Genomic DNA, 27,141 nt, shown 5'->3' with positions numbered 1-27,141 from the left:
ATCACCATGAGCTGGAAAAGTCTGGTTGTTTTCCCAGCCGGGAAGCTAACTTCATACATCTGCTAAAGCCTTAATCTGGATGTCCCCTGCCCCTGCTACTCCACATTGCTGCCATTGGATGTGCTGGTTCATTTTTCTCAACTTGACAGACTTAGAAATATCTGGGAAGTAATGTTAATTGAGAAAATGTCTCCATAGGATTCCTCCATAGGCAAGTCTGTAGGACTTATTTTCTTAGTGGTTGATGTGGGCAGTGCCCCGCCCACTGTGGGCTGTACCATTTCTGGGTGTATAAGAAAGCAGGCTGGGCAAGCCATAGTGAGCAAGCTGGTAAGCATCATTTCTCACTGGTTTTTCCTCCAGTTCTTACCACTAGGTTCTTGCTCTGAGGCCCTGTCCTGACTTCCCTCAGTGATGGAGTGTGATTTGAGGATTGTAGACTGAAATAAACCCTTTCCTTCTCAAGCTGCTTTTGGTCATGTATTTTTATCACAGCAGTAGAAACCTTCAGTAAGGTAATAATAGGCTTGTCTGTTTTGGACAGGAACTAAGGTACAGCCACATAAACAGGCCTAGCTCCTGACCCCTAAGGCACAGGATTTGGGCAATGGTAAGAGCACCACATCCTAACCACAAGACTAGAGAGTCTTCTGGGTTCATGTGGATGAGGGATGTAGAGACAGGCCAGAGAGGCCCCACTAAGACCACCACTTACCCCAGTACAAAGCTAAGCCACAGTCTCGCTTTATTCTCAGTTTTATGTCTAAACAGAAAAGACAGTTCCAATTTCTCTCTTACGGGAAGAAATTGAGCAAAAAAGCACAACCAGGCAAAATCAGGCTGCCTAGCAAGAGTTTCCCTGATGACTAGTATACAGGGGAACGCCAGCACTCAAGAGGGAGGAGAGCAGAGGGGGGTGTTGGGAAGGAGGCAGGACCACAGATGATGCTATAGGTTATCCCAGGGAAGAGTGGATGCAGAGGGAAGGCCCCTGCTTCATGTTGTCTCTACCTAAAGCTCTTAATAAAGCAGGAGAGGGAGGTCTGTCTGAACCCAGGCGCTCCATGGCATGCTATTAGGTCCTTTGCAGCAGTCCTGTGGAGTGGGTAGGAGGAGGCAGAGCCGTTTTGAACCTGGGGAATTGGAGTAACAGAAGACAATAGGGCTGCTCACTAGAGGAGCTTGACATAGTTTGCAGGAAAGAGTCCAAAGTAGCCATGGCAACGGCCCCGCCACCAGCCTTCATCCACCATCTCAATGTCAGTGATGATGTCATCTGGATCAAAGGAGAGCTCATCGCTTCCCTCTGGGGAGGAAGTTGAGGAGACATTAGGATGGTTAGACAGGAATCCCCTAGTGCCTGTCTGTGCCAACTCTAAGCCTCAGGGAAGGAAACAGGCCCAGCCTTTTGGGCTCTTCCTTGACCCTCAGAACCCACCCTTTTTCCTATGTATCAGGGGCCACAGGTGTGCCAGGCCCTTCAAGTGGCTTCACGCTTACCTCCTTGGTAATCATACAGGGCTACAGCAGAGGTCCCTGTACCACCAGCACCGGCAGATGATCCTGAATAATGAGAAATATAAACATTACATGGAGAAAGCAAAGAGACACAATCTCATTGGGCAGAAAGGGGAGATTCCCCCTCCTTCTCTGATGCCCAGAAACTGACCACATTTGTGAGCTGCTTTCCCTTCCCCATTCACCCCACTCACCAGCCTGGTAGGACAGAGAAGGGGTGATCTCGGGCTCCAGCACATCTTCATAGTCTCCCTCTTCCTCCTCCCGCGGATCGAGCTCCCCAACGTCCTCATAGTCGTTCTCAGGCTCCTGCTGAGGCTCCGCCTCATACACTGGCTCTTCCACCACCTGGAGGCCTTCGGGAGTCCTAGGGGGCAGGGCTGGGGGCTGAGGCTCCGCTTCATACACTGGCTCTTCCACCACCTGGAGGCCTTCCGGAGTCCTAGGGGGCAGGGCTGGGGCCTCCTCGTCCTGAGGAGAGATGTGTGGGCCAGGAGGATTCCATGATGACCTAATGGGTTGCCAACACCCTTGCCACCCAACCTCTTCCCTCCGTTGAGAAGCTTTCCTCAGAAACGGTCTGCTCTTCATTCCCAGTCTCCTAAAACATTTGCCCTCTCGAAGGAAGTGACGGGGGGAACTCAAGGTGTGAGGTGAGGGGTGTGGAAAGCAAGGCAGAGCCTTCGGAAAACCAGAGGAACATCAAAGCAAAAGCACACTGTTGGGCTTCCACAGCTAAGAGAACCAACTGTCCACGTTTGCTCAGGACTAGGGAGTTTCCAGAATGCAGGACTTTCAGTGCTAAAACCAGAGTAAGATTGGCCGTTCCTAAACAGTCCAAGACATGAGAGGATGGTGTAGGGACAGACACTCTCTGGGACACTGCTTACCTCCGGGGGATTCTGGGGTGGAGTCTGCATGCTGGGCAGAGAGGGCACGGGGTGTTCTTTTCTGCTTCTCATGGGTTCAGGTTCTGGGGGTGGGTGACTCTCTGCTGGAGGCCAGACCTGAAGAACAAGGGGATGATGGGTCCTTCATCTTTAGTCGGTCCAGCAAAGGGTACCTGTTGCAGCTGGTAACCACTTGGCACAGCAAAGGCTACCGGTTGTAGCTGGTGACCTGCTATCTGTTAGACTCTATTATAGAGACTCTAACCGGTAGAGTCTATAAATCTTGATGGCTTGGTTGTTGTGTTGTTGTTTTTCTCTTGACCTTCTACTACCTGGGACCAATTACACACATGGAATCTTCACAAAGACAAGCACAGCAGACTCTGCTTAGCAAGGGAGACATCTGCCTTCTATTCATTTATTTATTTTTGCCTATCACTGGGACACCTGGGACACCAGTCAGGTCAAGAGATCTTGGACCCCCAATAACCACGCTCTCACCTCAGAGGAGATCTTCTTGGGCACTGGGGCCGGCACTGCTGGCTCTTCCACAGGCCTCGGTGGCTGCTGAGCTTCACGGCTCATCTTCACCACAGCCTTTCGCTCCTGTTGCTGCCTGGCCATCTGCTGGGCCTTCTCTTCTTCCTCTCGCTTCCTCTTCTCCTCAGCCATGGACTCAAATTTTGCTTTCAGCCCACGGGCACCACTGGAAGCTGCAAACACAGAGGAGGAAAATTAAGGGTGTCTTGAATTGCGAGTGGAGAGAATAGAGCTTTAAAAAAAAAAAGGAGATCTGTTAACTATGCAGGAGGAAAGAAGATGAGGAGGTGACTCATGGAGGGTTTTGGGGGATGCGGACCCCTGGCCCCTTGACTTTCTTTGCCTGTCTCAGACCCTTTGCCTGCTGGACTGAACAGAGTAAACAACTTGTTTTCCTGTGCCTACAGCTGCTCTGAGCACGAGACCCTCATGAGTTCCTGATGGCAGGGGAAGTGGCTTCTGGTGGGTTTTACAGCTGGAAATCCCAAGAGCTGGGGTGTGGCTATCAGTTAAGGATCCCAATATAAGTTTCCCTGGAACTCAATAAAGTTGGGGTTCTTATATCAAAGATGATCCATGTCTCCATGTCCCTGTATGTGTGCATATGTGTTTAAATCTCCAGCCCCTTTCCTGGCTCGTATAAAGTCCTGTAGTGCAGGCGCTACAGGAGGGGAAGGTACAGAGGTTGTGAGAGGACACTAGGACCTGGGCAACACATGGCACTGAAGCCCAGGTTCCATATGACCAAAGGACCAGCTGTCCTTTTAAAGTTGTGAGTTCCTGAACCAGCATCTTTCTCAGCCCATATTCTTTAAATCTATGTATCTCCACCCGCCACCACCCTATCCCTCATCCCAAATGTCTACTCTATATCTCCCAGCTAACGCCTCACTCTTGTCTCTCTGTGTCTCTGTCCCTAGTTCCTTCCCTAATGCCGCTCCTCTTGCCATCCAGTAGGTCAGGATTTTCTAGGAGACAAGACTCTGGATCGATGAGAGTAGCGCTCTCATCCTCCTTGGCTTATCTCGGTGGCCAGAGGCATGCAAGGGATAATCTTGGAGGAGAGAGGGTCAGAAGAGAAAGGCTACTGAAGGGCACTAAGAAGGGAATTAAGACTAACCGGCTTCTATGGGGGTGGTCTTCTTATAGGCTGTGGTCGGGGCCTCCATTTCGTTAAAGCCAACGGCACTCTGCAGGCAGAAGAACAGTGTATATAGTCAGGGGAAGCAGAAGGGTAGTGATCCATGAGCCAACACTGGGGGAAAGATCCACCCTGGGAGGCATCCGTAGCCATGTAGTAGGTAACAGTTGGACCGGGTCTTCAATATTATCTGGTGGGAGAGAGAAGGGTAAAGAACTGTACTGGTGAGCTCAGCTCCCCCTTTGAAAGCCCAATAGACTTAGAATTGCAAGTTCCTGAGCCCAGTTATACCTAGAATGGAGCAAGGTCCTTGCTCACACAGGAAGAGGAGTCGTTGAACATATAGTATGGTAACGCAGAGCAGGGAGAGACAAGACAGGACTAAGAAATGCCTGAAATGTCATGTCCGATCTCCTTAGTGTCTCCCTTCCCACGCTGACTCTCTGGCCCCTCCACTCTTCTCAGATAAACCTCAGGTTACAGAATTCATGCTCCTTGGTGACCCAGCTCCAAGAGTTCCATCTGTCTTCTGGCTCCTCCTTTCTCTTGCTATCCTCCGTGCAGCTCCTTTACCACAGAGACACTCCCAAGACCATGGTACCCTCTGTTTACCTTATCCACTCGGTCCTTCTGGATTCCATATTGGCCACCAAAGCCCTTGGCATAGTCTGTGGGAAAGAAAATTCTGAGAGTGAAAATTGGAGATTAGAATGTTGGGAATAGGTAGGGAGAGGGAGCAGATGGACAGGGAGACAGGAACGTGGAAGGCAGAGAAAGAGGAAGAAATGTCAGAGAGAGAGACAGGGATGCCAGGAAGAAAAGGAAAAGGGTTGAGGATGGAGGTAGGGGCTTCGGGAGAGAAAGAAGAGAGAGATGGAAAAAGGAAACACAATGGAAGTGACAACCAAGGCAAAATACAAGGAAATAAACAGAACAAGACGAGCCCTCCTACCATGGCTGCTGAGCCCCAGGGAAGTGCTCTCTGTCCACACGAAGGCTGACTGGCCTGTGATACTCACACCAAGCCGCCCATTACCCTGCCTGGCTGCACTCCTTCCTCAATCCCTTTCCTCCTTGCCCCATTCTCTGCCCTGCTTCCATTTCTGCTGTCCTTTCCATCCATGTTGACTCTCCTCGTTGCTCTCCTTATTCTGAGACCTCCCTCCTCCCAATCCACGCTACTTACCTCGCTGAGACTCATGCTTCTCCGTCTCTCCCTTGTAGTCATATCCTAGAGCTGCTTTGTCCCGTTTATCCTTCTCTACTCCATAGCGGCCACCAAAGCCATGAGAGTAATCTGCAATAGACAGGGAAGGCCTGAGAGCCGGCCCTCAGCCCACAGGAAAATGCGCACATGCGCACACAAGAAGTCTACAGGAATGAGCGCAGGGTGGGAGGGCAGGGAAGGTTCGGAGCTCAGATAGTGGTGAGCTAATTTAACTGGGACGACGCCCTCACCTCCATCCCAAGACAAGAAGATCCCCTTGATATTTTCCAGGAAAGGCTGTGTATAGAGAATGTGAGACGAGATCTCTGGGATAAAAGGCAGACATGGGAGTTGAATGCTGTCCCTCCACCCCCATAGAAACAGAGAAATCTCAGCCAAATGAGAGGAGGAAGAGGAGGAAGAAAGGAACAGATACAAGAAAAGGAGGAAAAGAAGGAAGATGGGGGAGGATGAAATAATCCTAGCTCCAGAAAGAAATGCAAAAATTGGAGCTGCATAAATAAGTACGAGAGTGACAGTCAGCGCACATCGCAGAAGCCCCGAGGGCTTTACAGTCAGCATTCAGCAAAATGGGATTAAGACCTAGGGTCTATGGTTCTAAAATCTACTCAAGAGTGGGCATGGGAGCTGGAAAGGAGGTTCTGCCAAGTCCTAAGAAAAAGATGTCTAGAAAAATGCTGCTCACTTGTACAAGAAATGGCAAGGTGTCTTGTAGTCTGTTCAGATTTGACAAGAGGAAATTTTACCAGTAGTATTTGGAACTCTAGTTCTACATCTGAGCGTGGAATGTAACTACTCATTTTTTCCCAATTAATAGGATTTAGGAATTCTAAGTGAAGAAAATAACTTAAATACTGATCTCAGAAAATAAATACTGAGAGGGAGGGTTCTGGGAGGTGTGTCAGTCAGTACAGTTCCATGTAAATATGAGGACCCGAGTTTGAGTCCCAAGAGCGCAGATACAAAGCTAAGTGTGACAGTGTATGCCTGCGACTCTAGAGTTGCAGAGACAGGGACAGGATGTCTGGAGCCTGTTGACCTGCTGGCCTTGTCGAATCTATGATCTCCAGGTTTAGGGAGAGACCCTGTCTCAATAAAGTGCACAGCGATCAAAGAAAATGCCTAACACTGACCTCTGACTTCTGCATGCCTCAATACATACATGCACTCACACACATGAGCAAGCACACACAAAGAGAATATATTGTGGAAAGAATATCATAAGAAGGGTATCATGAGCACAACACAAAGCAGATTTCAAGAAAGAATGCATTCTAAAAGGCAAGAGGGACAGCATCATCCATCAGGAATAAGTACAGTGGAATAAATCTAATTCATGAAGCAAAACCTGAGAGAAACAGCAGGATAAATAGACAAATTTATGGTCATTGTTGAAAATTTAAACCTCTGAACAAAAAGAACCATCAGTAAAGTTATAGAAGATCCAAACAACTTTGTCACTAAGACCTAGTTGGCTAAATGACTAAGAACACTCTGTCTCAAACTACACAATCAACTCTTTGATCCCAATGCACATAGGTCATGAGCAAGACAGAAATACTGGAAATCATTTTTTATCTTAATAAAATTAAAAGCTAATATCAATAAAATGATATGAAAAATTTCCTCAATTTAAGAAATAAAAATACATAGTTTCAGTTTATTAGACACATGGCAGGCTCCATGTTCTAAAGCCAACACAAGTTAGATTCCATGGTTTTGTGTATGTGTGGTTTTGTTTTGTTTCAAAACAGAGAGCATGAAGTTGGTTGAGCAGGAAGGATCTGAGTAGAATTGGGAGGGGGAAAGAATATGATGAAAATATAATTTGCCATGGCCAAAACAGTGGGGGGCTGGAGGGAGCCATGATAAGCTGCTGGAAGGAAGTTGTAAGCAGGGGAGCGACCCTCCAGGTAGCCAAGGCACTGGGTACTCACCTTTCTGAGATGCGTGCTTCTCCACTTCTCCTTTGTAATCAAAGCCCACTGCTGACTGAGGAAGAGAGAAATGATTGGTCACCGCTGTCTGATTCATACCCTTGCCTTCACTGCAGTCCCAGAGGCAGCGTTGGGGACCTGTGGCTAAGTTTGGAGTTGAAAGTAGGAACAATGCTACAAAGCAGTCATCATGGCCTCTGGACCAGACCACTCCAGATCCAAATCCCACTTCCCCCATTTGTAATTGGTTAGCTTTGGGAATATTCAACATCTCTGAGCACTCGTCTCTTTAAATAATATTAAATGTGTCTTACCCACTACAGTGGTAAAATTGAGATAAATGCTCTCTCTTCATTTGGAATAATATGACAGCTCAACAGAGCATGGTATAGTATCTGCTGAGTTAGCAAGGAATCAGCATTTCCCCCCTATGTGAGTCTCACAAACTAAGATGAGGCAATAGGTAGCAAAGACCCTGCAAACTAAAAGCTATGCGTGCCTCTGGGCGCCTATAGGCTAGTCACCTCACTCCCACTGAACTGTGCTGATCTCAGCATGACCTCATGATGTAGGAGTGTCATCTATCTGTTGCTTTCGTTGGTTAATTAATAAAGAAACTGCTTGGCCTTTGATAGGCCAGCCCTTAGGTGGATGGAGTAGACAGAACAGAATTCTGGGATAAAGAAGCCAAGTCAGTCAGTCTCCATAGCTCTCCTCTCCAAGATGGATGCAGGTTAAGATCTTCCGGTAAGCCACCACCTCATGGTGCTACACAGATTATTAGAGATGGGTTAATCAAGATGTGAAAATTAGCCAGTAAGAGGCTAGAGCTAACGGACCAAGCAGAGTTTAAAAGAATACAGTTTCCGTGTAATTATTTCAGGCAAAGCTAGCCGGGTGGCGGGAAGCGGCCCACCGCTCCTCACTACAGCCTCACAGGGATGCAAGGCACAGATTTTGGTGGGATGGGATCCAAGTTGGTCCCAAGACCTAATCCATCCTGGGAGCTGTGTCCCCATCTGCTCAGTAACTACAGGTTTCTAAGCAAATCTTGGTTTTGTATCTTAAGAACTATTCTCTTGGTTTCCCTGCTCCCCTCTTCCTTTCTCTCCCTCCCTCTTTTTCGGGGTCTCCTATACCTGAGGCTGGCCTCAAACTCCCTCTGTAGGCAAGGATGACTTTGGACATGAGGAAGACAGAAGATAGTTAATTCTTAGATAACCAGAGACCGAGGGAGAGAGGTCCCGGATTAGATCAGGCTAATGCCTGGGTGCCTCCACTTTAGATCCAAGGCAGTTTACTCCAGGATTCTCGCCCAGAAGAAATCCCCCTATTGCTGAGGCTTTTCTTCTCTGGCAGGTCACTGGCCTAACTCCCAGCCAGTAGGCTGACTTCCTCCTTACCCCACTGAAGGCCACAGATAACCCACCAGGTAGGTTTGGCTGGGCAAACTCCATGCCAGGAGGCTAACTGCACTGTGGGTTGCTGAAAACGAGGTCCTGTGGAGTCCTGTGGGTTTTATTCTCTGCAGTTTTAAAGGTCCCCAGGAGAGTCACACCTAGTCAGGGCCGTGCTGTTATTTGATAAGACACAACCAGCTAAATGCATCATGCCGAGACCAAGTCAAGCAGAAGTGGAGCAGCTTTGCTTCACACCCATTTGAGATGTAAATAAACCCAGGCTCCCTGCACATCAAGCAGATCACATTCCCCCTCTAGACACACACCTATTCATCATGTGGGGGCTCTGACTTTGTGTGTCCCAGGCTATCTATGCTGCAATAAATCTTTCATATGATAGACCCGGCTGGCACACTTCTGTAACTCTTGATGGACAAATGGACTTGTGGGAGGAGAGCTAGCAGGCAACGCATTTCTGACCCTCTACTTCTACCTGGGAGTGAGTATGTCCAACATACCTGGTTTATGAGGCACTGGGGTGGTCCCCATACTCTAGGCTAGCAGCTACCAACTGAGCCACTTCCCCATCCTCTACTCTTTCATTCATGGTTTATGGACATGTGAACTGTTTAGGTGATGCAATTTGTGCTTGTAAACTAACAACTAGCAATATGGGGTTGGGCAAAGACCACCAGAAGGAAGCCAAGACCTAGGAAATCCTCCCTTGTTTCTGGAACCATATGTGCTCCACACATTATTGTCTTTAATGTGTTTTCTGTACTCCTTTTCTTTTACAGCATGGTTTGAACTTTCTCAGTTTTGTTTGGGGTGTATTTTCTCCTACAGTGCAAACAATTATCATCCTAACACTTTGCAGCTTGGATTCAGGCCTACCTGCTAGTAATAATAACAACAACAACAACAATAATAAAAATAATAAACCAGATGTGAAGATTCTCTAGCCCATTCCTCTCTCCCTCCCCCTCTCCTTCTTCCTCCATGGCTCCCTTCCCCTTCCAGATGAGACTCTAACCTGTGCCATGAAAGGATTCAGCTCCTGATATCCTAAATTGGAATTTAAAGCACCCAGGATCGCCAACCTTGCTCCTTCCACGGAATGAAGCTGCACCCATTTAGAACTGCCTTTTGTTCTCTTTAAAGCTACCCTTGTATACAAAGGAGTCTCCATCCCAGCTTCAGGGATCATTGTTCAATCCTTCCACTTCTCAGAGCATTGCCATCCTAATGAATTAACCGGCTTACTTGCTGATTTGAGGAATTCTTCTCTGTTAATGCCTTAAGACATTCTTACTAGGAATATTTGCCTATTAACTCACTAAAGGAGGCTTTGCTGATGAACCCTGGGCCTCTCCTGGGTGAGGCCAGAGCTGCACTGCAACCCCCAGGTCTGGCGAACTTAAATGGATGATGATGCTCCACACACAGCCTCCCCACCAGCCCTGCTGAGACAGGTCATGAGATCTGTCCTGTACTCAGTGAGAGTACCAGACACTGGTGGCCTCCACTGTCCTGTCCTGAAGAAGCATGGATGATGGAGGAGTTATTTTCATTTAATAAAGAAACTGCCTTGGCCCATTTATAGGCCAGCCCTTAGGTGGGTGGAGTAAACAGACAGAATGCTGGGAGAAAGAAGCCGAGTCAGGAGTCGCCATGATTCTCCCACTCCAGACAGACGCAGGTTAAGATCCTCCCTGGTAAGCCAGCTCGTGGTACTACACAGAATATTAGAAATGAGTTAGATCAATATGTAAGAGCTAGCCAATAAGAGGCCGGAACTAATGGGCCAGGCAGTATTTAAAAAAATACAGTTTCCGTGTAATTATTTGGGGGCATAAGCTAGCCATGCGGGCGGCCGGATGCCGGGGACGCAGCCCCGCCGTTCTTATTACAACACATGGACCTACATAACGTAAGTGCTATGGCAGAGGAGAAAGTTGTCACTTACCTTGTCTGCCCGGTCCCTCTCAACACCATATTTGCCCCCAAAGCCTCTGGCAGCATCAGTCTGAGAAGAGTGTTTCTCCACATCAGCGACATATTCGTGGCCCACAGCACTCTAAGGAAAATCATGAATGGTGTATAAAAGATCACAATGACCTTAAGTAATAATCGAGATGGCAAATGGATGTCAGGATATGAGAAATTTCCTTCTGGGTCAGATCTGTAGCCTTTGACAGGGGCACCAAGGAACTGATGATGCGGGACACAGTAACTTTCTCTAGAGTGGTGCCCATCCCAGAATCTTTTTTCACGTCACTAGAGAGCCATTGCTCAGAAGCCTCCAGGAATGTACTGGAAGTCAGAAGATAGAGAATATATAGCCAGAGCAGTGTTGAACCCAAAAGAAGGGAGAGGAGAGCTCAAACAGGGGCACAGCAGATAAAACAGAGGAGCAAAGTTTGGGCGCATCTAGAGGCACTGACTAGATGCCCTGACGAGGCTGATGATGACATCCTCACTCCAGCAACCAGTTATCTTTGTCCTAGATCTTTAATCATTGGAACAACCAAAGTTCAGAAGTGAATTCTGAAGTTTTCAATGTACATATAAAAGATTGCTAAACTGGGCGGTGGTGGTGCACACCTTTAATCCCAGCACTCAGGAGGCAGAGGCAGGTGGATCTCTGTGAGGTCAAGGCCAGCCTGGTTTACCAAGTGAGTTCCAGGACAGGTTCCAAAGCTACAGAGAAATCCTGTCCCGGAAACAAAACAAAAGATTGCTAAAGGTCTAAGGAGTGTCTCAGTGTATAAGAGTCCTTGTTCTTCAAACATGAAGACTTAAAATCAAATCTCTGGCACCCACAAAAAAAGTGAGGCATGGCTACATGTACCTATAACCCCAGCATGAGAGGGTAGAGACAAGTGAATTTTGGGAGCTCCCTTCCCAGCCAGCCTGGGTGACCTGATGAACTTCACACTCAGTGGGAAATCTCGCCCCAAGGCACTAAGGCAGAGAGCTGCAGAGGAAGACATTTGACATCTTGCTGTGACTGCCACTTGTGCACGCACAGGTGCACTCACCGCCCCCACAACCTGCATGCACGCATACACCACATACAACATATGCATACAACACACATACACACATAATCACATAATACACCAAGGCAGTGTTTTTCAACTTTCCTATGCTGTGACCCTTTAATACAGTTCCTTGTACTGTGTGTGGTGACCCCCCCAACCATGAGATTGATTCATTGGTACTTTATAACTGTAATTTTGTTACTGTTATGAATCATAATGTAGGTATCTGGTATGCAGGATATCTGATATGTGGATGCCAAAGTGTTGTAACCCACAGGTTGAGAAAAGAAAATAAGAGAAGTTGCAATACAGACAGAATACACAGCATTTAAAGGCAACAAATAAGTCTCCAGTCTATTTTCCCTCCTCCACTAATGTTCCCTGCTTCCTCAGTCTGAGTGTGGCATAGTTTCGTTTCGTTTCTGTGATTACAATAGCTTCCAAAAGAAACTTTAAAGGAGAAAGCTTGTATGTGGCTACAATTCCAGGTCAAGGCAGGCACTTAAAGGAACCAGTCACATTCACAATCAAAAGCAGAGAGAATAAATGCATGTAGAATTGCTGATTAACTCGCTGTTTCTACTCTTATATAACACAGGACCCAAGCCCAGAGGGTGGTGCTGCCCACAGTGGGCTTCTCACATCAATTAATGTAATTAAGACAACCCCCAACAGACATGCTCAGTCTGACCTAGACCATCCTTCACTGATGCTCTTTTCTCAGCTGGTTCCAGATTGTGTCAAGTTGTCAATTAAAACTATCCATCACCCAGGGTCACAGTATACTTGGAGCTGTAGCTGGCCAGCTGCTCTAATGTCTTGACTCTCTTTTCTGCCTTCTGTATCTTGTGTGTTGAGATGGGGGGGTGGGGAGATACTAACAGCTCATAGATCATTCTCCTTTAAAGCCCAAATGGACACCATATTTGGAACAAATTTTAAATCAAAGCCCCAACAAGCTAGTCCTTTGCTTTTCATCATTTTTTTCTCTAAAACAGATCTCTCCTTTTCTACTCACCTTGTCCATCCGGTCCCTTTCCACTCCAAACCGGCCTCCATAGCCATGGGAGGCTTTAGGCCCTGACTCCAATTCCTTCTTCTTGAGAATGTCATGCTCCTCGGACACTTTGTTCCTCAGCTGGTGGATGCTGCAAGTAACCACACACTTGATGCTCACCTTGTACAGGGAGGTCAACAGACCCCTTCCCCAGAAAAGTGGAAATCTTTTGTAGCAAAACTCTGAGACCCCCAAATGTATCAGTGACAGGTTTGGAGTAAGAAGTTGGTACAACCAACGTTTAAACACTCTAGAAGCCAAGATCCTGTGATCTCTTATCTTTCTCACTAACATAACCTTGTCATCTTTAGTCCCATTTTTCATGTTCTCATGTAAACAGATGATACCTATATATTTACTATAGGAGCCAGCCATGATAAGCTAAATATGAACATATCACTCAAAGGAAGTTCTTTACTTTCAACCATTATCACCTGCCAGAGTAGTACTCAGCCATCCATAAGTTTAATAAGAGGCCTGAGCCTCAGTGGTTTACCCTAAAGCAATGCCTGGCTGCAGGAAGGACCAAGAACTGAGATTACCCAAGCACCACCCAAAAACCGACCATCCAAAGGAATTGCCTAACATTCCAACTGCTGTAGATAATACTACCTACCAGCACACACTCACCAGGACACCCCTAGACAAATGTCAGCCATTCAGGGGTCCTGAACTGTAGGCCCATATTTCTCTATGATATGGCAGCCAGGCTCTCAAGCCATAGTTTGTACCTGAAGTAGTCACATAACCTTCCAGACAGACTGTTGCTACCCTAACAAAAGGTCAGGATGTTTTTTTGCTCCTTCCTTTGGAATTTGGAGTATTCCTGATTCAGCCTAATTCAGAGCTGGGGGCTCTCTGTTTATTCCAGTATATTGGACAAGCGGGGAGACGGAGTTTGCAAATTTGCATAAAATAAAGGCTCTTTGCTTTTACATACGGGACTCTGTCTCCTTGTTGGCTTTTTAGGGGACTTCGCGAATTTGGGCATAACACGACTGAGAAGCTATCGCTCTCTCTGAAAAGACCTGCCTTCAATCACTTAGGTGATCTGTCTCAAGAAACATAAAGATATGCAAATGCCTTTAGACCACGGTTCTAAGCGTCTGCCCCAGAAAAACATTTTTAAATATGGCAAAGCTTAAGGTCTAGTGATTGAAACATTACAGACAGTAGCAAAAATAACTAATCTGTATGCCTAGTAATTGGGAAATAGCTAAGAAAATAGAAATGCTGTCTTTCAATAACATAATGGAAGTCATTAAAACTGATGCTTATAAAAATGTAGATTTGAGTAAGTTTATTTATTCATTAGTATTAGTGTAGTTTTATTAGTGTATTTTTTGTCAAGCAATAACATTCTGCAACCTAAGCTTGATAATTTCTGAGAATAACAAACTCTCTTAGAACAGTTAAAGGTCCCATAGTTTGGGACCGGGACTCCACCTCTGACAGTGGCACTGGCGGGGGAGGGGACAAGAGCACTCACTCCTCTACTATGTCCATGTTCTTTTCTACGTTTACTACCATGGAGGCTGCAACACCGAAGAGGGAGGAAGCCACAGTCTATCTAGTCTGAAGATCTGAGCTGATCAGTCAGCACTGTGCCAACAAACGACAGCAAGAGCTCACAGATTTGGAAAATATGCAAGGACCCCTGGACCATATAGAAATATCTGGGTGTCCGGGGACTCGATAGCTCAGACCCAGCAGAGACTGGTTACAGGTAGAGTGACTGTCCCACAGTGGAGATGTTCTCCTTCCGTGGAAGATTAGACCCATCTGCTGGTCTAGTGGGATAATCTCGCTGGAGCCTTTGTAAAAGCCTTTCAGCGTTAGCCACGGTTTATTTTAGAGAGCTGGCTAGGAACCAGATGAAATCAATCTGCCCGCGGCTGCAGGCACCCGGTGTTCCTGTGCCTCACCTGACCTCTTTGGCAGCAGTGAAAGCAGAGATCCAATGAGCCTGCAAAGGCCTCAGAGCTGCCTGGGTCTGAAATGGACGGACAGGTCTTCAAGAGGCTCCCAGCTGAGATATTCAAGGGAGAAATGGAGGGTTGGGGACAAACATTGTTTGCAATTGAGAAAATATGCAAATCCGCCTACTGAATGGCTAGTTAGGGGAATGTACCAACAGATGACCTTATTTGGATGAATATGTTTTGATCAACAACAAAAATTTACAAAACTGTTTTTTTTTTTGTTTTTGTTTTGTTTTGTGACTCATTTTTGTTTGTGAGAAACAGTCTCACATAGTCCAGGCTAGCCTCTACTTCAGGTAGTCCAGATTAGTCTCTATTCCCTGTGTAGCCAAGAATGACCTTGAACTTGTGAGCTTCACCTGTTTCCAAGTGTTAGGATTACAGGCATCTGTAGCCACATCCAAATGAAAATCAAACTTTTTATAAATTTCTTTACCATATAGCTGAATCTATCTGAGTGGGTCTTATTTTATAATCATTTTATTTGGTAAATATCAGTTAAACAACTCTGAGTGTAAATCATTGCCAGGCTCTAAGGACACAAAAGATCTCATGTATAGTAACAGTGAACAGATGGAAGAGACACAGAAAAGCAACACGTTACAGCCAGGGTGCCCAGTGTCACATCTAAGGGGCTTTTGACATGCTGTCTCTGCTTCAAGCTTTCAAATGACTTGTATTGACGGAGCAAGAGAATAAAGCAAAAATTCAGGACTTTAGAGGTGAAAAGGGAGAAAGGGCAGCACTGTTGAGTTTTATAAGGAAATGAAAATAAAGGTATAAAGCTGAAATAATTCAGACCATAAAGTCTTTATTCCCAAGCAATATGAACATGTGCTTAGAAAAGCCTAAATAATCCACAAAGTTACCGAACTATTAAGTACTTACAAGGTTACAGGATGCAAAGACTCTTTATCAAAGTCAACTCATCTACCAGCCAAAGACATTTGAAAACCGAAAGTCAAAAGTAAGTTATACTCATGACACAACACGAAATGCTTTAGGGGAACTTTAACAAAATATGAGTAAGACGGGAACGTTAAACAATACTTTTGAAAAAAAAAACTAACCTCAAAAAAGATCTATATAAGTAGAAGAATAGCTCAGGTTTGTAGATCAGAAAACCCAATGCCACCAGCGTGTGTATTACCCCCTTAAATGACCTACACCTCCAGGGGAATCCCAATCAAAATCCCAACAGGTTTCTTCTTTTTCCAGGAGCCAACTAGCTGATTCTAAATGTATAAAATTATACAAGCCTGGGATAGACAGGTTCTTCCTCTCATAGCTCAGGGAATTCTGAGGAAGAGGGGGAGAAAGAATTGCAGGAACCAGAGGTGTCGAGGGCACCAGGAGAACATGGCCCACAGAATCAACTGAGCAGGGCTCATAGGGACTCACAGAGACTGAAGAGGCGATCAAGCAGCCTCCACAGGTCTGAGCTAGGTTCTCTGCATAAACGTTAAGACTGTGGAGCTGGGTGTTCTTGTGGAGCTCCTAACAGCGGGAGTGGGGAGTGTCTCTGACTCTTTTATCTGCTCTTAGGACCCTTTTCCTCCTACTGGGTTGTCTGGCTCAGCCCTGAAGTGCGAGTGTGTACCTAGTCTTACTGTATCTTGCTATGCCATGTTCCGTTGTTGTCTTTGGGAGGCCTGCTCTTTTCTGAAGGGAAATGGATGGATGAGGAGTGGATCTGGGGGAGGGGGAGGACGGAGGGAGAACTGGGCAGAGTGGAGGGAGAGGAAACTGGAGTCAGGATATATTGTACAAGAGAAGAATTTTTAAAAAAAGACTAAATAGGAAATTAGTTTTTTGTATCAAAATAAAATAACATAAAATCTTGGGATAGTAAAAAAAAATATTTTTAAGGAGTACACTGTTGGAGTCCTGTTTGGTTTCAGCGACTTACCACACAACTACAACAGTCCCTGCACTGTGGTAACTATGCTGCCAGAGCAAACACATTGCTTAGTGAGGCAGAATAAAGCCCAGAAATCAACCACACAGAAGGTCAAAGAAACCTGCTAAGTCAGTGGGAAAGGGACAGTTTGAATTTTGTTTGGCAACTGGATATCCATAGAAGAAGACGAAACTTAATCTCAACTTCATATTGCAAATAAATATTAAAAGATAAAATTTGAAATTGAACCAAATGTTAGAGACGATCTTCACACCTTTTTTAAATAGTTACTTTTTAAAAAAGATTTATTTATTTATGTATCTATTATGTATACAACATTCTGCCTCCATGTATGCCTGCAGGCCAGAAGAGTGCACCAGATCTCATCACAGATGGTTGTGAGCCACCATGTGGTTGCTGGGAATTGAACTCAGGACCTCTGGAAGAGCAGCCAGTGCTCTTAACCACTGAGCCATCTCTCCAGCAACTTTAAGAGAATTTTTTCTTAAACAAAAAGACAACAACAAATAAAAAAAACTAACCCACTACTTATAAAAATCTTTTTAAATAAATTAGACTTCCTCAGAATTCAAATCTTGTGCCTATGAAATAATGCCACCAGGAAATTAAAAGAACAATCATTACTCTTGGATAAAATATTTATAAAACATACATCTCACAAAATATCTATTTCTAAAATATATAGAGAACTCAGTAGGAAAATAGTCCATTGTAAAGGTGAGGAAATATTTGAACAGACAATTTATAAAGAAGATGGAAAAAGAGACAAGCATGACATGCAAAAAACACTTGATGAAGTTTACTTACCCAAGGAATATAAATTAAAAATACTACATACCCACAGAGTGACTAAAATTCAAACTACCAACAATAATAAGTGTTGACAAAGACATGGACCATGTGAAACAAATACATTTCTGGTGAAAATAAACTATGGTAAATTCCTTTTGGAAAACAGATTAGCAGTTTCTCAAAAGGTAAACACACACTGACTATATGAATAAGCAATTCGATTTTTAAGAATACTCTGGGAAATATAAAAATATATGTCAACAAAGAGATTTGCGTTCAAATGCTCATGATATGTTTGTAATAGACTTAGAAGTCCAACAACAGAGCAACGAATAAACCAAACTGTAATGTAGGTACACAACAGACACTATTTGACAACAAGAAATAAAAGACCAATATATACAACGCTCTAGCTAGATTCCAAAAACATTATAAGTAAAAGAAGACCAACACAAAAGAGTATAGTCTATGCTATCCATTTACTGAAGCTCTAGAGAGACCAGGCTAACTACCCTACACGATACAGGTCAGTGTTTATGTGTGTACTGGCCAAGGAGACACTGACTACGGAGACACGGAGAAGTTTCAGTGGTAACTGAAATCTTCTATGTTCTGACCGTACTGGTGGTTACTTGTAGTATTATCAAAATTCATTGAACCATTTGTTTATAATTATTACACATTGACAACAATGATTTCTTTTTAAATAAGAAAATAGGGCTGGAGAGATGGCTCAGTGGTTAAGAGCATTGCCTGCTCTTCCAAAGGTCCTGAGTTCAATTCCCGGCAACCACATGGTGGCTCACAACCATCTGTAATGAGGTCTGGTGCCCTCTTCTGGCCTGCAGACATACACACAGACAGAATATTGCATGCATAATAAATAAATATTAAAAAAAAAGAAAATAAAATGAATGATAGCTTTTATGTCCTCATAATTAGGCCGATGCTTATGCGTGGAGCATGGCATGTCAGGAAGGCCAGACTATTTTTGTGAGATAGTTGATTATACTGGGTAAGGATGTGTCATTGTGATTGTTTAATAAAAAGCTAAACAACCAGTAGCTAGGCAGGAGGTATAGACAGATATTCAGGACAGAGAAAGCTCTGGGAAGAAGAAAGAGGGAGTCACCAACCGGATGCAGAGGAAGCGGGACATGCAGGAGGAGAGGCAAAGCCATGAACCATGTGACAGCATGGAGATTAATAGAAATGGGCTAATTTAAGTTATATGAGTTAGTTAGAAACCAGCCTAAGCTAAGGCTAAGATTTTATAATTAATGAGAAGTCTCTGTGTTGTCATTTGGAAGCTGGCTGGTGGGCAGAGGAGACTTTTTACAGGCTGTGATGTACTCGGCTGCTTTAAACAGAACAGCAACCTTAGGGAAAGGGGTCGTGGTCGTGGGAGGTCACACTCCATTGTAAAAAGAGAATCGTGGGCATGACAAACTAGGTCTACTAGAAATGATATAGCATACGGACTAAGGCCCATAGACTCAGGCTGAGCTGAATTCAAAGTATTTGTCTATATCATGTCTACATCCTTAGACAAATTGTGAAGATCAAAAATGAATACCTTACTTCTCTGTGCTATGAGAATGACATCATCATCTATTAAAGACAGGCATGTCTGCATGATGGGTCTCAGCTCAGTTCATGTTGCCCTTTATTCTTATCCATAGCTGCGGTTTTCTTCCCAGGAACCCTGTGAGGTAAGGAGGCTGGTACTATTAACTCCAGTCACATGGTTAATGCCCCGAGTGCTGGCAAAGCCAAGCTGGTTGCCGTCCCTGGACCTCCAGGGTTCTACTTTGAGGTACTGTGTTGTTCTTCATTTCTACTCAGTGTAGAATTGTAGGACCCAGAAATCAGGTAAGTCACTGAGATGGGTACCTCTAGCTACTTCTCAGTGAGACCTAACCCAAAGGCTTCAGGAAGCACCGAAGGTCTTGTCCAGTGTAGTGCTGCCCACAGTATTGCTTACAGTGCATTCTGGGAGCTGACCTGTTTCTTTTTACAACGAAAGAAGATAAAAATCAAAAGTTTGATTTTAGAAACACAAGCAAGAGTTTTGCACGGTGACCTCATATCTGTTGAATCTAAAAGTAAAAACTGTGCTTATATCTTTGATGTCATGGCTTTTCAGTTATATTTTATTTTACAAAAGTGTCAATATGTAACAAATTTGATAATAGACACATAGAAGACAAAACCCTCGGTCCTCTCCCACAGTGAGTTTAAGAATCACTGTCTGAGGGTGATAAGGATGCTTTACTAGTCAAGGGGTAAGACAGCAGGCAGAGGAGCAAGCAAGCATGGGGATGAGGGGACAGCCCTAGACCGCTGGGCCATTTCTCTACACAGCTGATGAGGGATGGAAGAATCACTTAAGCTGGTCTATGAATTAGAAAGCCACCCCCAGACTAAACTAATTCAAGGCTGACCTGAAAGATACCAGTGGTGAGGGGGGTAGGCGGCCCGCCTACTAAGAACCACAGTCACTTCCTGTTCCTGTTTTGAGTCAGCTCAGTCTGGCTTCCCCTCCGCTCCCAGTGTCTTGGTGATTTCCACTTGACCACGGAGGGTGGCTCAGTGGGCCCTGTCCAAAGAAAGTTAGAGGCTTCACATTGGAGTGTCCCCTGGAGGACGGTTTGATCTGGGTAGGAAGACTGAAGATCAGAGAGGATAAAAAGTTTGCCCAAGGTCACCTAGCTTGTTCCCACAGGGGATCCAAGCTTCTGTACCTTGAAGGCTTTAACAAATACAGACAGGTAAGCCTTTGGGGAAGTATCTCCATTTATTCCAGTGGCTATGGATCCAGCTAGTTGGATATATGGAGTCACCACAGTGTACGGCCTCCGGGACCCAAGTCAGAGCTATGTGTACAGTGCTATGCCATGCAGCCATTTAGGGAGAAGGAAGTCTCGGCTGTTGCATAGTCGTATTAAGTTTGGGGGCTGGGATTCTGATAAATGTCTATTAACAGAGCATAGAGATAATATCACCAATGTGCTAAACAGCACTAAGTACCAGCAGACACTCAGGGAGACGACTCAATGAACTCTCAACATGAACCTTCGGGTAGCTGCTATCATTCCTGTGAATTAATAAAACGAGCTAACTAAATTCATACTGCTAGTAATGACAGAGCTGTGAACTGAATCAATATCTTCGAAATGCAAGCTCTTCCCATGGGCTGGTGGCAGGACTCTAGAAGTCCTTAAAAGGCTTTGCTCTTACTGAACATGCAAGATGCAGGCTCCGGAATACTGTTTCCCCATCTCAGTAGGTCCCAGAACACCAGGACAGGTGGCCTTCACTCAGAAAAGGAAAAGCCTCCCTCAACCTTCTTAAATCTATGAGCTTTCAGGTGAATGAGCATTAAAGAAGCTTCTGGAAAGGCCCTGTTCCTATTCTTTTTCTTTGTCACACTGTGTACTTTCCAGACTTGGTTGATTTGTTAAATATTCAGTTGGGGCTGGAGAGATGGCCAGCAGTTAAGAGCACTGGCTGCTCTTCCAGAAGACGTGGATTCAATTCCAGCACCCACAAGGCAGCTCACAGCTATCTATAACTCCAGTCCTAGGGGATCCAACATCCTCTTCTGCCCTCCATGAGCACCAGAACCACACGTGGTACAGGGCCATACATACTGACAAATGACCCTTACATATAAAAGTAAATAAAATATAAAAAATAATATTTAATATAGCTACTTAAGTCAAACCACTTATGTCTGAATGGTGTTTAGTAATATTCCAGATCTGCCCAAATGTGTGCTAAGTTTCTTAAGACTATGGCAGCTGCAATGTGGCCATCACTCACACCTTTAAAATCTAGGGGAAAATGAGGCCAAAATATTGTTAGAGTGTGGGTGGAGGAGTTGGGAATGAAGCTGAAAATCGTCTTAATCTTGCCAAATTTAGGAATGGTATTGATTCATTATTTTTCAGCTTTTTTCTTAAAGCATTGCATTTACTTTGCTACTAAAATATGACAGCCTGGTACAACCCAATGCAATAGTCCTGGTTAGATGGTCCAGACTAGTCTGTAAAAGAGAAGTATGTCTCTCAGGGGCCAAAGACAATAGTCCACAGAAAACCCTAGATATGACCATGTTTGCTTCTCTCTTTTTGAGACAGAGTCTCATGTATTGTGGTGATATGATATTCTAAAAATATCTCCTACGTTCTAAGAGATTAAAACTTGTGCTGGCCCTCACAGCCGAAGTTAACACGCCTTGAATCACTTACACTTAAGACTGCAAGCCTGTTAAACCTGACTCTAGGAGAACAGTGTAACGACCAAACTTCCTTGCCATCTGATCAATTCTTACAACCTAAACTAATGCACAGTTGCGATCTTAAATCATGTCCTCTTCTATGCCCCTGACCCAGATAATGCCTGTGCGTCGTTTGCTGAAAGCAGCAAATACAGAAGTTGAAAGCAACTTCCTGAAAAATGTCATAAATGTTGAAAGTAACCATTGTGGATATTGGTTGATAAACAATGATATTTGTTTATCTGGGTCAGTTGGAGCCAGAGACTTAATCCATGTTAAACTCTGTTAAAGATTTTTGCCAAGTGTTCCTCATTCCTTTCCCCACATAAAGTTTTCTATGCAGTTCAATTGAGATAGAAGAGAGCCTTTAGTTAGGGAGATCCAGAAACCAGGCACACAGTCACAGGGCAATCATCTGCAAGACAGATAGACACACAGAGACACAGGAACGTACAGATTCACGAGTCAGCCTTCAACCAGTCTAAGGGACTGAGACACATACAGCAGACCAACAGAGGAAGACAGACAGAGCATGAAGTAGGGAATTCAAATCTAGACTCTCTTTTGGTTAAACAAGGGGAAGTGCTTTTATTTCTTCCTTAACAGGATATCAATGCATTATTGGTAACTAACACACAGTGTAACCTAGGCTAGCCTTGACATTGAACTTCTGACCCTTCTGCAGACACCACTCCGCCTACAGCCACCTCCCTCCACCCTTCGGTGCTAGGATTACAAGCATAAGCTATCACGCCTAGTTTCTTTGGTGCTAGAACCAAACACGGGGCTTCATGCTTGCTAGGCAAAATTATTTCCACCTGAGCTACATTGCCACATTTATTTCAGATAAAAAGAAAGTTGGATCATTGTCTTGAAGACTAAACATCATTGCTAAAATAGAATTAGTCATGAGTTTCCAAATGTCTGGTTTCTTTATGTTAACACTAATGGTTCCCAATTTCCATCATGTAGTCCAATGCAAATTTGTATCTCAAGTCACTGCCCCAACTATGACAGCAGATATTAACTTCACTATAGAATTTACAGAGGAGACCTTAACTTTGACATTTTACTGATGCCTTCTCTTTTTGATACAGGGTCTTATTATGTAGTCCTGGCTGACCAGAGATCAGCCTGCCTCTGCCTCCTGAGTCCTGGAATTAAAGATGCGTAAGACCACACCCAACACTGAAGTCTTCTTCTTAACCCATTGGCAGTCACCCTATACTCTAAACACATGTTCTGTATTTATGTGAAGGGATAGGTGAATGGCATTTTATAGGTAATTGATAGAGATAGATAGATAGGTGATAGATAGATAGAGAGAGAGATAGAGAGATAGATAAATGGAAAGATGGAAAGATGGATAGATGGATGGATAGATAGACAGACAGACGGACGGACGGACAGACAGACAGACAGACAGACAGATAGATGATAGATAGATAGATAGATAGATAGATAGTTGATAGAGATAGATGGATAGATAAATATAGACAGACAGACAGGCAGACGAACGGACAGACAGACAGATAGATGATAGATAGAGATAGATAGATGAGATAGACAGACAGACGGATAGATAGATGATAGATAGATAGATAGATAGATAGATAGATAGATAGATAGATCTTCAGCATTTGTGCCTCTTCTCTGACTATCTCATGTCTGATTGAAGAAAGGGAGATAGCTAATACAGCAAACTGCCGGGGGGGAGGTGGTTCATAGAGCTGTCATACATAAAAGACAGATAATAATAAGACAGATGACAAGATGAGAGAGATGAAGCAAATACACATGAAGATATACAAACACACAGAGACTGATTCTAGAACAAATAAATAAACAGAAAGATTCCTAGACATGGCTATTTTCTTGCTGCACATTGCCCAGAGCCCGCAGGCTTTTCATCAGCTCTCCATGGACCACCCCTCCCTCCCAGTCTCCCAGCACCTACTTGATGTGCTCTGTCCGTCCAGAGCCCTCGATGGTCTTAGCTCCCCACCGCTGCTCCTTCTCGGAGATGTCATTCTAAAACGGACAGCAGGTAACGTCGTCAGCAAGAAACAGGCTAGATTGCAAGAAGCCTCCCAGCTGACCCTCCCCATCTCCGTCCCCTGCATTAGATGCTTCTTCAGAGTCTCTGCTGTCACTCCCAGCTGCATTTATCCTATCTCGACCCGCATGAGAATTAAAGTTAAGCTAATGATCCTTGTCTTACTCTGAATCACCCACCCTTTCCTCCTTAGATCTCTCAGGACATCTCAAATCAAGCACCATAGGCCAGAAGAGTCCCAGGTTCAACTGATCTTCAACTTCAGGATAGAGTGACCTAGTCCCTCAATTTCACTACCAAATACACTCACACCTGGGCCCTTCTATGTTCAATACCAGTTATCACACATTCCTCATAATGTCAGCTAGTGGTTCTGCCGATCTGTCTCACCACGAAGACTATCCTAATCTCAGATACTCCTTCCTAACCCCTCACGAAGGCCAGAGTGGCTGAGGTGTCCCACACCCCCATTGTCCCAATGAAGTTTATGCCTACTCACCACAAAGTCAGGGTCTGTATCCCAGTCATCACCCTGGGTCTCCACAGAAACAGACACATCATGCCCCACTACAGACTTCCACATCTGAGGGCGACAGACAATGGAAATAATTAGGAATGACAGAGGAATCAAGAGGAAGGATGATCAGAATGCTGAAGCAATCAAATGTTTCTCGCCATTCTTAGAAGGAAACGAGAGCTGAAACAAAGCAGATAGAAGTTCTAGGGAGAGTTCTTAGTAGAGAAAGGAGTGGGAGTTATTTAAGATATCAGAGTGGTCTGAGTCCACCCACATCTGGAAGGAAGTCAGGATAGATGTAGGCAACTATCTGAGCAACCTCTGTCAATGTGCCAGGACCACTCACTGCGTCCACAGCTTGTAGTTTTGACAACACCTTCTGCAGGATTGGGGTGGCATTTCCCTCAGATTTCTCCATGGTTTCCTTTCTAATTGTCAGGAGATAAATGAGTCCAGGGTGCCTCCTGTCTATAATCTGCTTAGCTACATTGAAATTGTTTCACCTGTCCATGGGCTACTGTCCTACGTTCACTCTAAGACACACTCACAGAAGAGCTGTCGGGACAGTTGGCTGAAAGACCCACACTAGCTGATGCAAGGGGAAACATTGACGGGAATCTCAGTTTCCTAAGGGAGAAAACACCAAGGCTTTATGTTTTAGCACTCAATTACAAACACTGCTCAACTGTATTTAAAGATATACATATTCAAACAGAGCATGTAACAGATCCCCTTTTTGAAACACATGTGGAGTTTACCAACCAAGTAAGCATTGCAGAGGTCTTTGGAGAAAACTAGTTTGGCAGGGGAGCAATCATTCCTCCACCGGATACCCGTGTTTTCCTGAGCCTTGCCAAGGGAGTGTGAGGAGGAACTGCCTAGTCACACTGTGGGCTTCTGAACAGTGGCATGGCAAGGTAACAAGGGGCAGTGCCCATCTGCTCTGGTAGCCTTTGGGATTTCCTGGCTCCGCTCTTACTTATTGGCTGGCAAATCCCTGCTCACCCTTCTTTCTCAGGGTCCTCCACTGCCAGGAGGTCATTCTGGTGTTCATCACTGTTTCCCAGAGGAGACACTCTTCAGTTCCTATCCGCAGGATTCTGTCCATTTAGGCCCCAAGTCTCCACCGAGATGCACCTGGAAACCTCCACCCTTGCCTCTGTTTCCTAACAACCCCCAGAAGATCATCTCTGGGGAAATCTGAGGTAGGTGAATTAAAGATCTGCTAAGGGGCAGCTAGGGTGAGCTAACCAGGCCAAGAGTCACTGCGAGCTGCTAAGAACAATGCCTTCCTTTCTTGGCAGTAGCTACTGATAGGGGTTAGCACAGGTAAAGATGACCCGTGAACCACATCCTATGGCCTCTCTTTGACATGACCTGACTCTTGCGCTGTTCTGAAACTGGAAAGGAGAAGTCCACTGTATTCATGGGCAATAAGGAAGCAGTGAAGTCTGATGGTCTCATCCTCTATCCTATCCCCTGCCCCCAGGCCTCAGCCATCTCTCCCATCAACCTCACATACCCATTTTTAAGATCAAAATAACTTAATACGCTCGTACTGTTGATGACTCATCAATAAGGTTGCTAACTTGAAGCAGAAGGCTGGAGAATGACCCGGTGAAGGACAGAGAATGCCAGCACATCCAGTGCCTGAGGACAGTGTTGACTTATGACCTCAGTAATGTGACAGCCCCCGCGGGACCACAGCCAGTCACGCAACACAGAGAATGTACCTCTTAGCCAGATACTAGACCAAGCACCTTACAAATATTAACTTAGATACTTTGACAACTCCCCGATTTCTGTGATTTTGTTCCCCAATATTAAATAATGAATGGCTTAACATAGCTGCCTGTCTCTGACACTCTGGGATTCCCACAAACACAGAGAGTTACCCCAGCTGAATAATCATGTCTGCATTTGGCCCCTCAAAGCACTCGGCTCAGCACCAGTGTTCTCTTGCTTTAATTCCTGTTCCCTTACATTCCCCATGTGCATTTTGTGTCCCTGAGAGACCGTACAACAGTCTTCATCTTCTGTGGGACTCCTTTACTTAGTGCCCGGGGCCAGGCGGCCCTTAGAGTGGGATGTGTAGACACTGAATAGAAGCCAGGGCATACTTGGCTGGGCCCGCGGTCCTAGGTGGCTGATCAATCACGTCCCTGAGTGCAGGCCATTTCCTTGTTCCTATCTTCCCATGCTCATTGTCAACCACTGCACACAGACCTGATGGCCATCACAAGTTCAGCACCAATTAGCAAACTAAGGGCTGTGTGGATTTCTCTTCCACACTTCCCTGTGCTCCCCAAGTCTCCCAGAGCTCTGAGTACCCACCTTCACTACTGTTTGTTTGAGCTCCCAGCTCCGGCTCTTCAAATCCACACCCAGCGGCCCCACCAGCTGCTACCACTTCAGGGCAAGAAACTGAGCAGCGGCTCAGTTCCGTTTTCAGATTTTCTGTCATTTCCTGCCACACTGTCCTCACAGCTACTTCCTGAAGTTTGAGTCAGTTCCTTAAGCTTTAGGTACTTAAAAGGGTTAAGTGTTTCTGTGTCTAGTATTTTGAAAAGTTTTTGCAAGTCATGGGATAGTTATAAAAGTGACCACATCCGAGCCACATCCCTAACAGTTAAGACACGTTCAGGAATGCTGTAGGACCACTCTGTGTCCTACGTAGGACAGTTGCATCTAAGATAGTAAAAGAATTCAGAACAAGCCAGGGGAGTGTGGTAGCAAACATCTGTGATCCCAGCACTCAGGTGAAGCCTGGGCTACAACACTGTTGTAGAGGTCTGGTCTGAGGGAGGAAAACAAAAACAACATTTGATGTGGGCTG

General features: G+C 45.0%; 1 protein-coding gene across 1 annotated transcript; it reads right to left on the bottom strand.

The window, feature by feature from the left end:
- Positions 1–700: 700 nt before the first annotated feature.
- Hcls1 (hematopoietic cell-specific Lyn substrate 1) lies at positions 701–26,742 on the bottom strand. The gene is made up of 14 exons (XM_057764916.1): positions 26,640–26,742; positions 24,288–24,371; positions 23,690–23,763; positions 12,717–12,846; positions 10,621–10,731; positions 7,255–7,309; positions 5,276–5,386; positions 4,702–4,757; positions 4,069–4,138; positions 2,910–3,121; positions 2,409–2,525; positions 1,713–1,989; positions 1,501–1,563; positions 701–1,306 (listed from the first exon to the last, which is right to left on the bottom strand). The coding sequence occupies exons 2-14, from the start codon at positions 24,369–24,371 to the stop codon at positions 1,173–1,175; spliced, it is 1,494 nt and encodes a 497-aa protein (XP_057620899.1). The 5' UTR covers positions 26,640–26,742; the 3' UTR covers positions 701–1,172.
- Positions 26,743–27,141: the final 399 nt, after the last annotated feature.

This window comes from Chionomys nivalis, chromosome 3 (assembly GCF_950005125.1).
Source record: "Chionomys nivalis chromosome 3, mChiNiv1.1, whole genome shotgun sequence".
Taxonomy (NCBI): Eukaryota; Metazoa; Chordata; class Mammalia; order Rodentia; family Cricetidae; genus Chionomys; species Chionomys nivalis.
This window is presented reverse-complemented; position numbering and strand designations above follow the sequence as displayed.

What these genes read in the sequence shown, in the direction of transcription:
- Hcls1 (XM_057764916.1), bottom strand. Translation starts at nt 24,371, where the DNA reads ATGTGGAAGTCTGTAGTGGGGCATGATGTGTCTGTTTCTGTGGAGACC. An exon ending in AGAGGGACCGGGCAGACAAG is followed by an intron (nt 7,310 to 10,620) that starts GTAAGTGACAAC and finishes TCTCTTCCTCAG; the next exon opens with TCAGCAGTGGGCTTTGATTA. An exon ending in GAAGCACGCATCTCAGAAAG is followed by an intron (nt 5,387 to 7,254) that starts GTGAGTACCCAG and finishes TGTCTATTGCAG; the next exon opens with ATTACTCTCATGGCTTTGGT.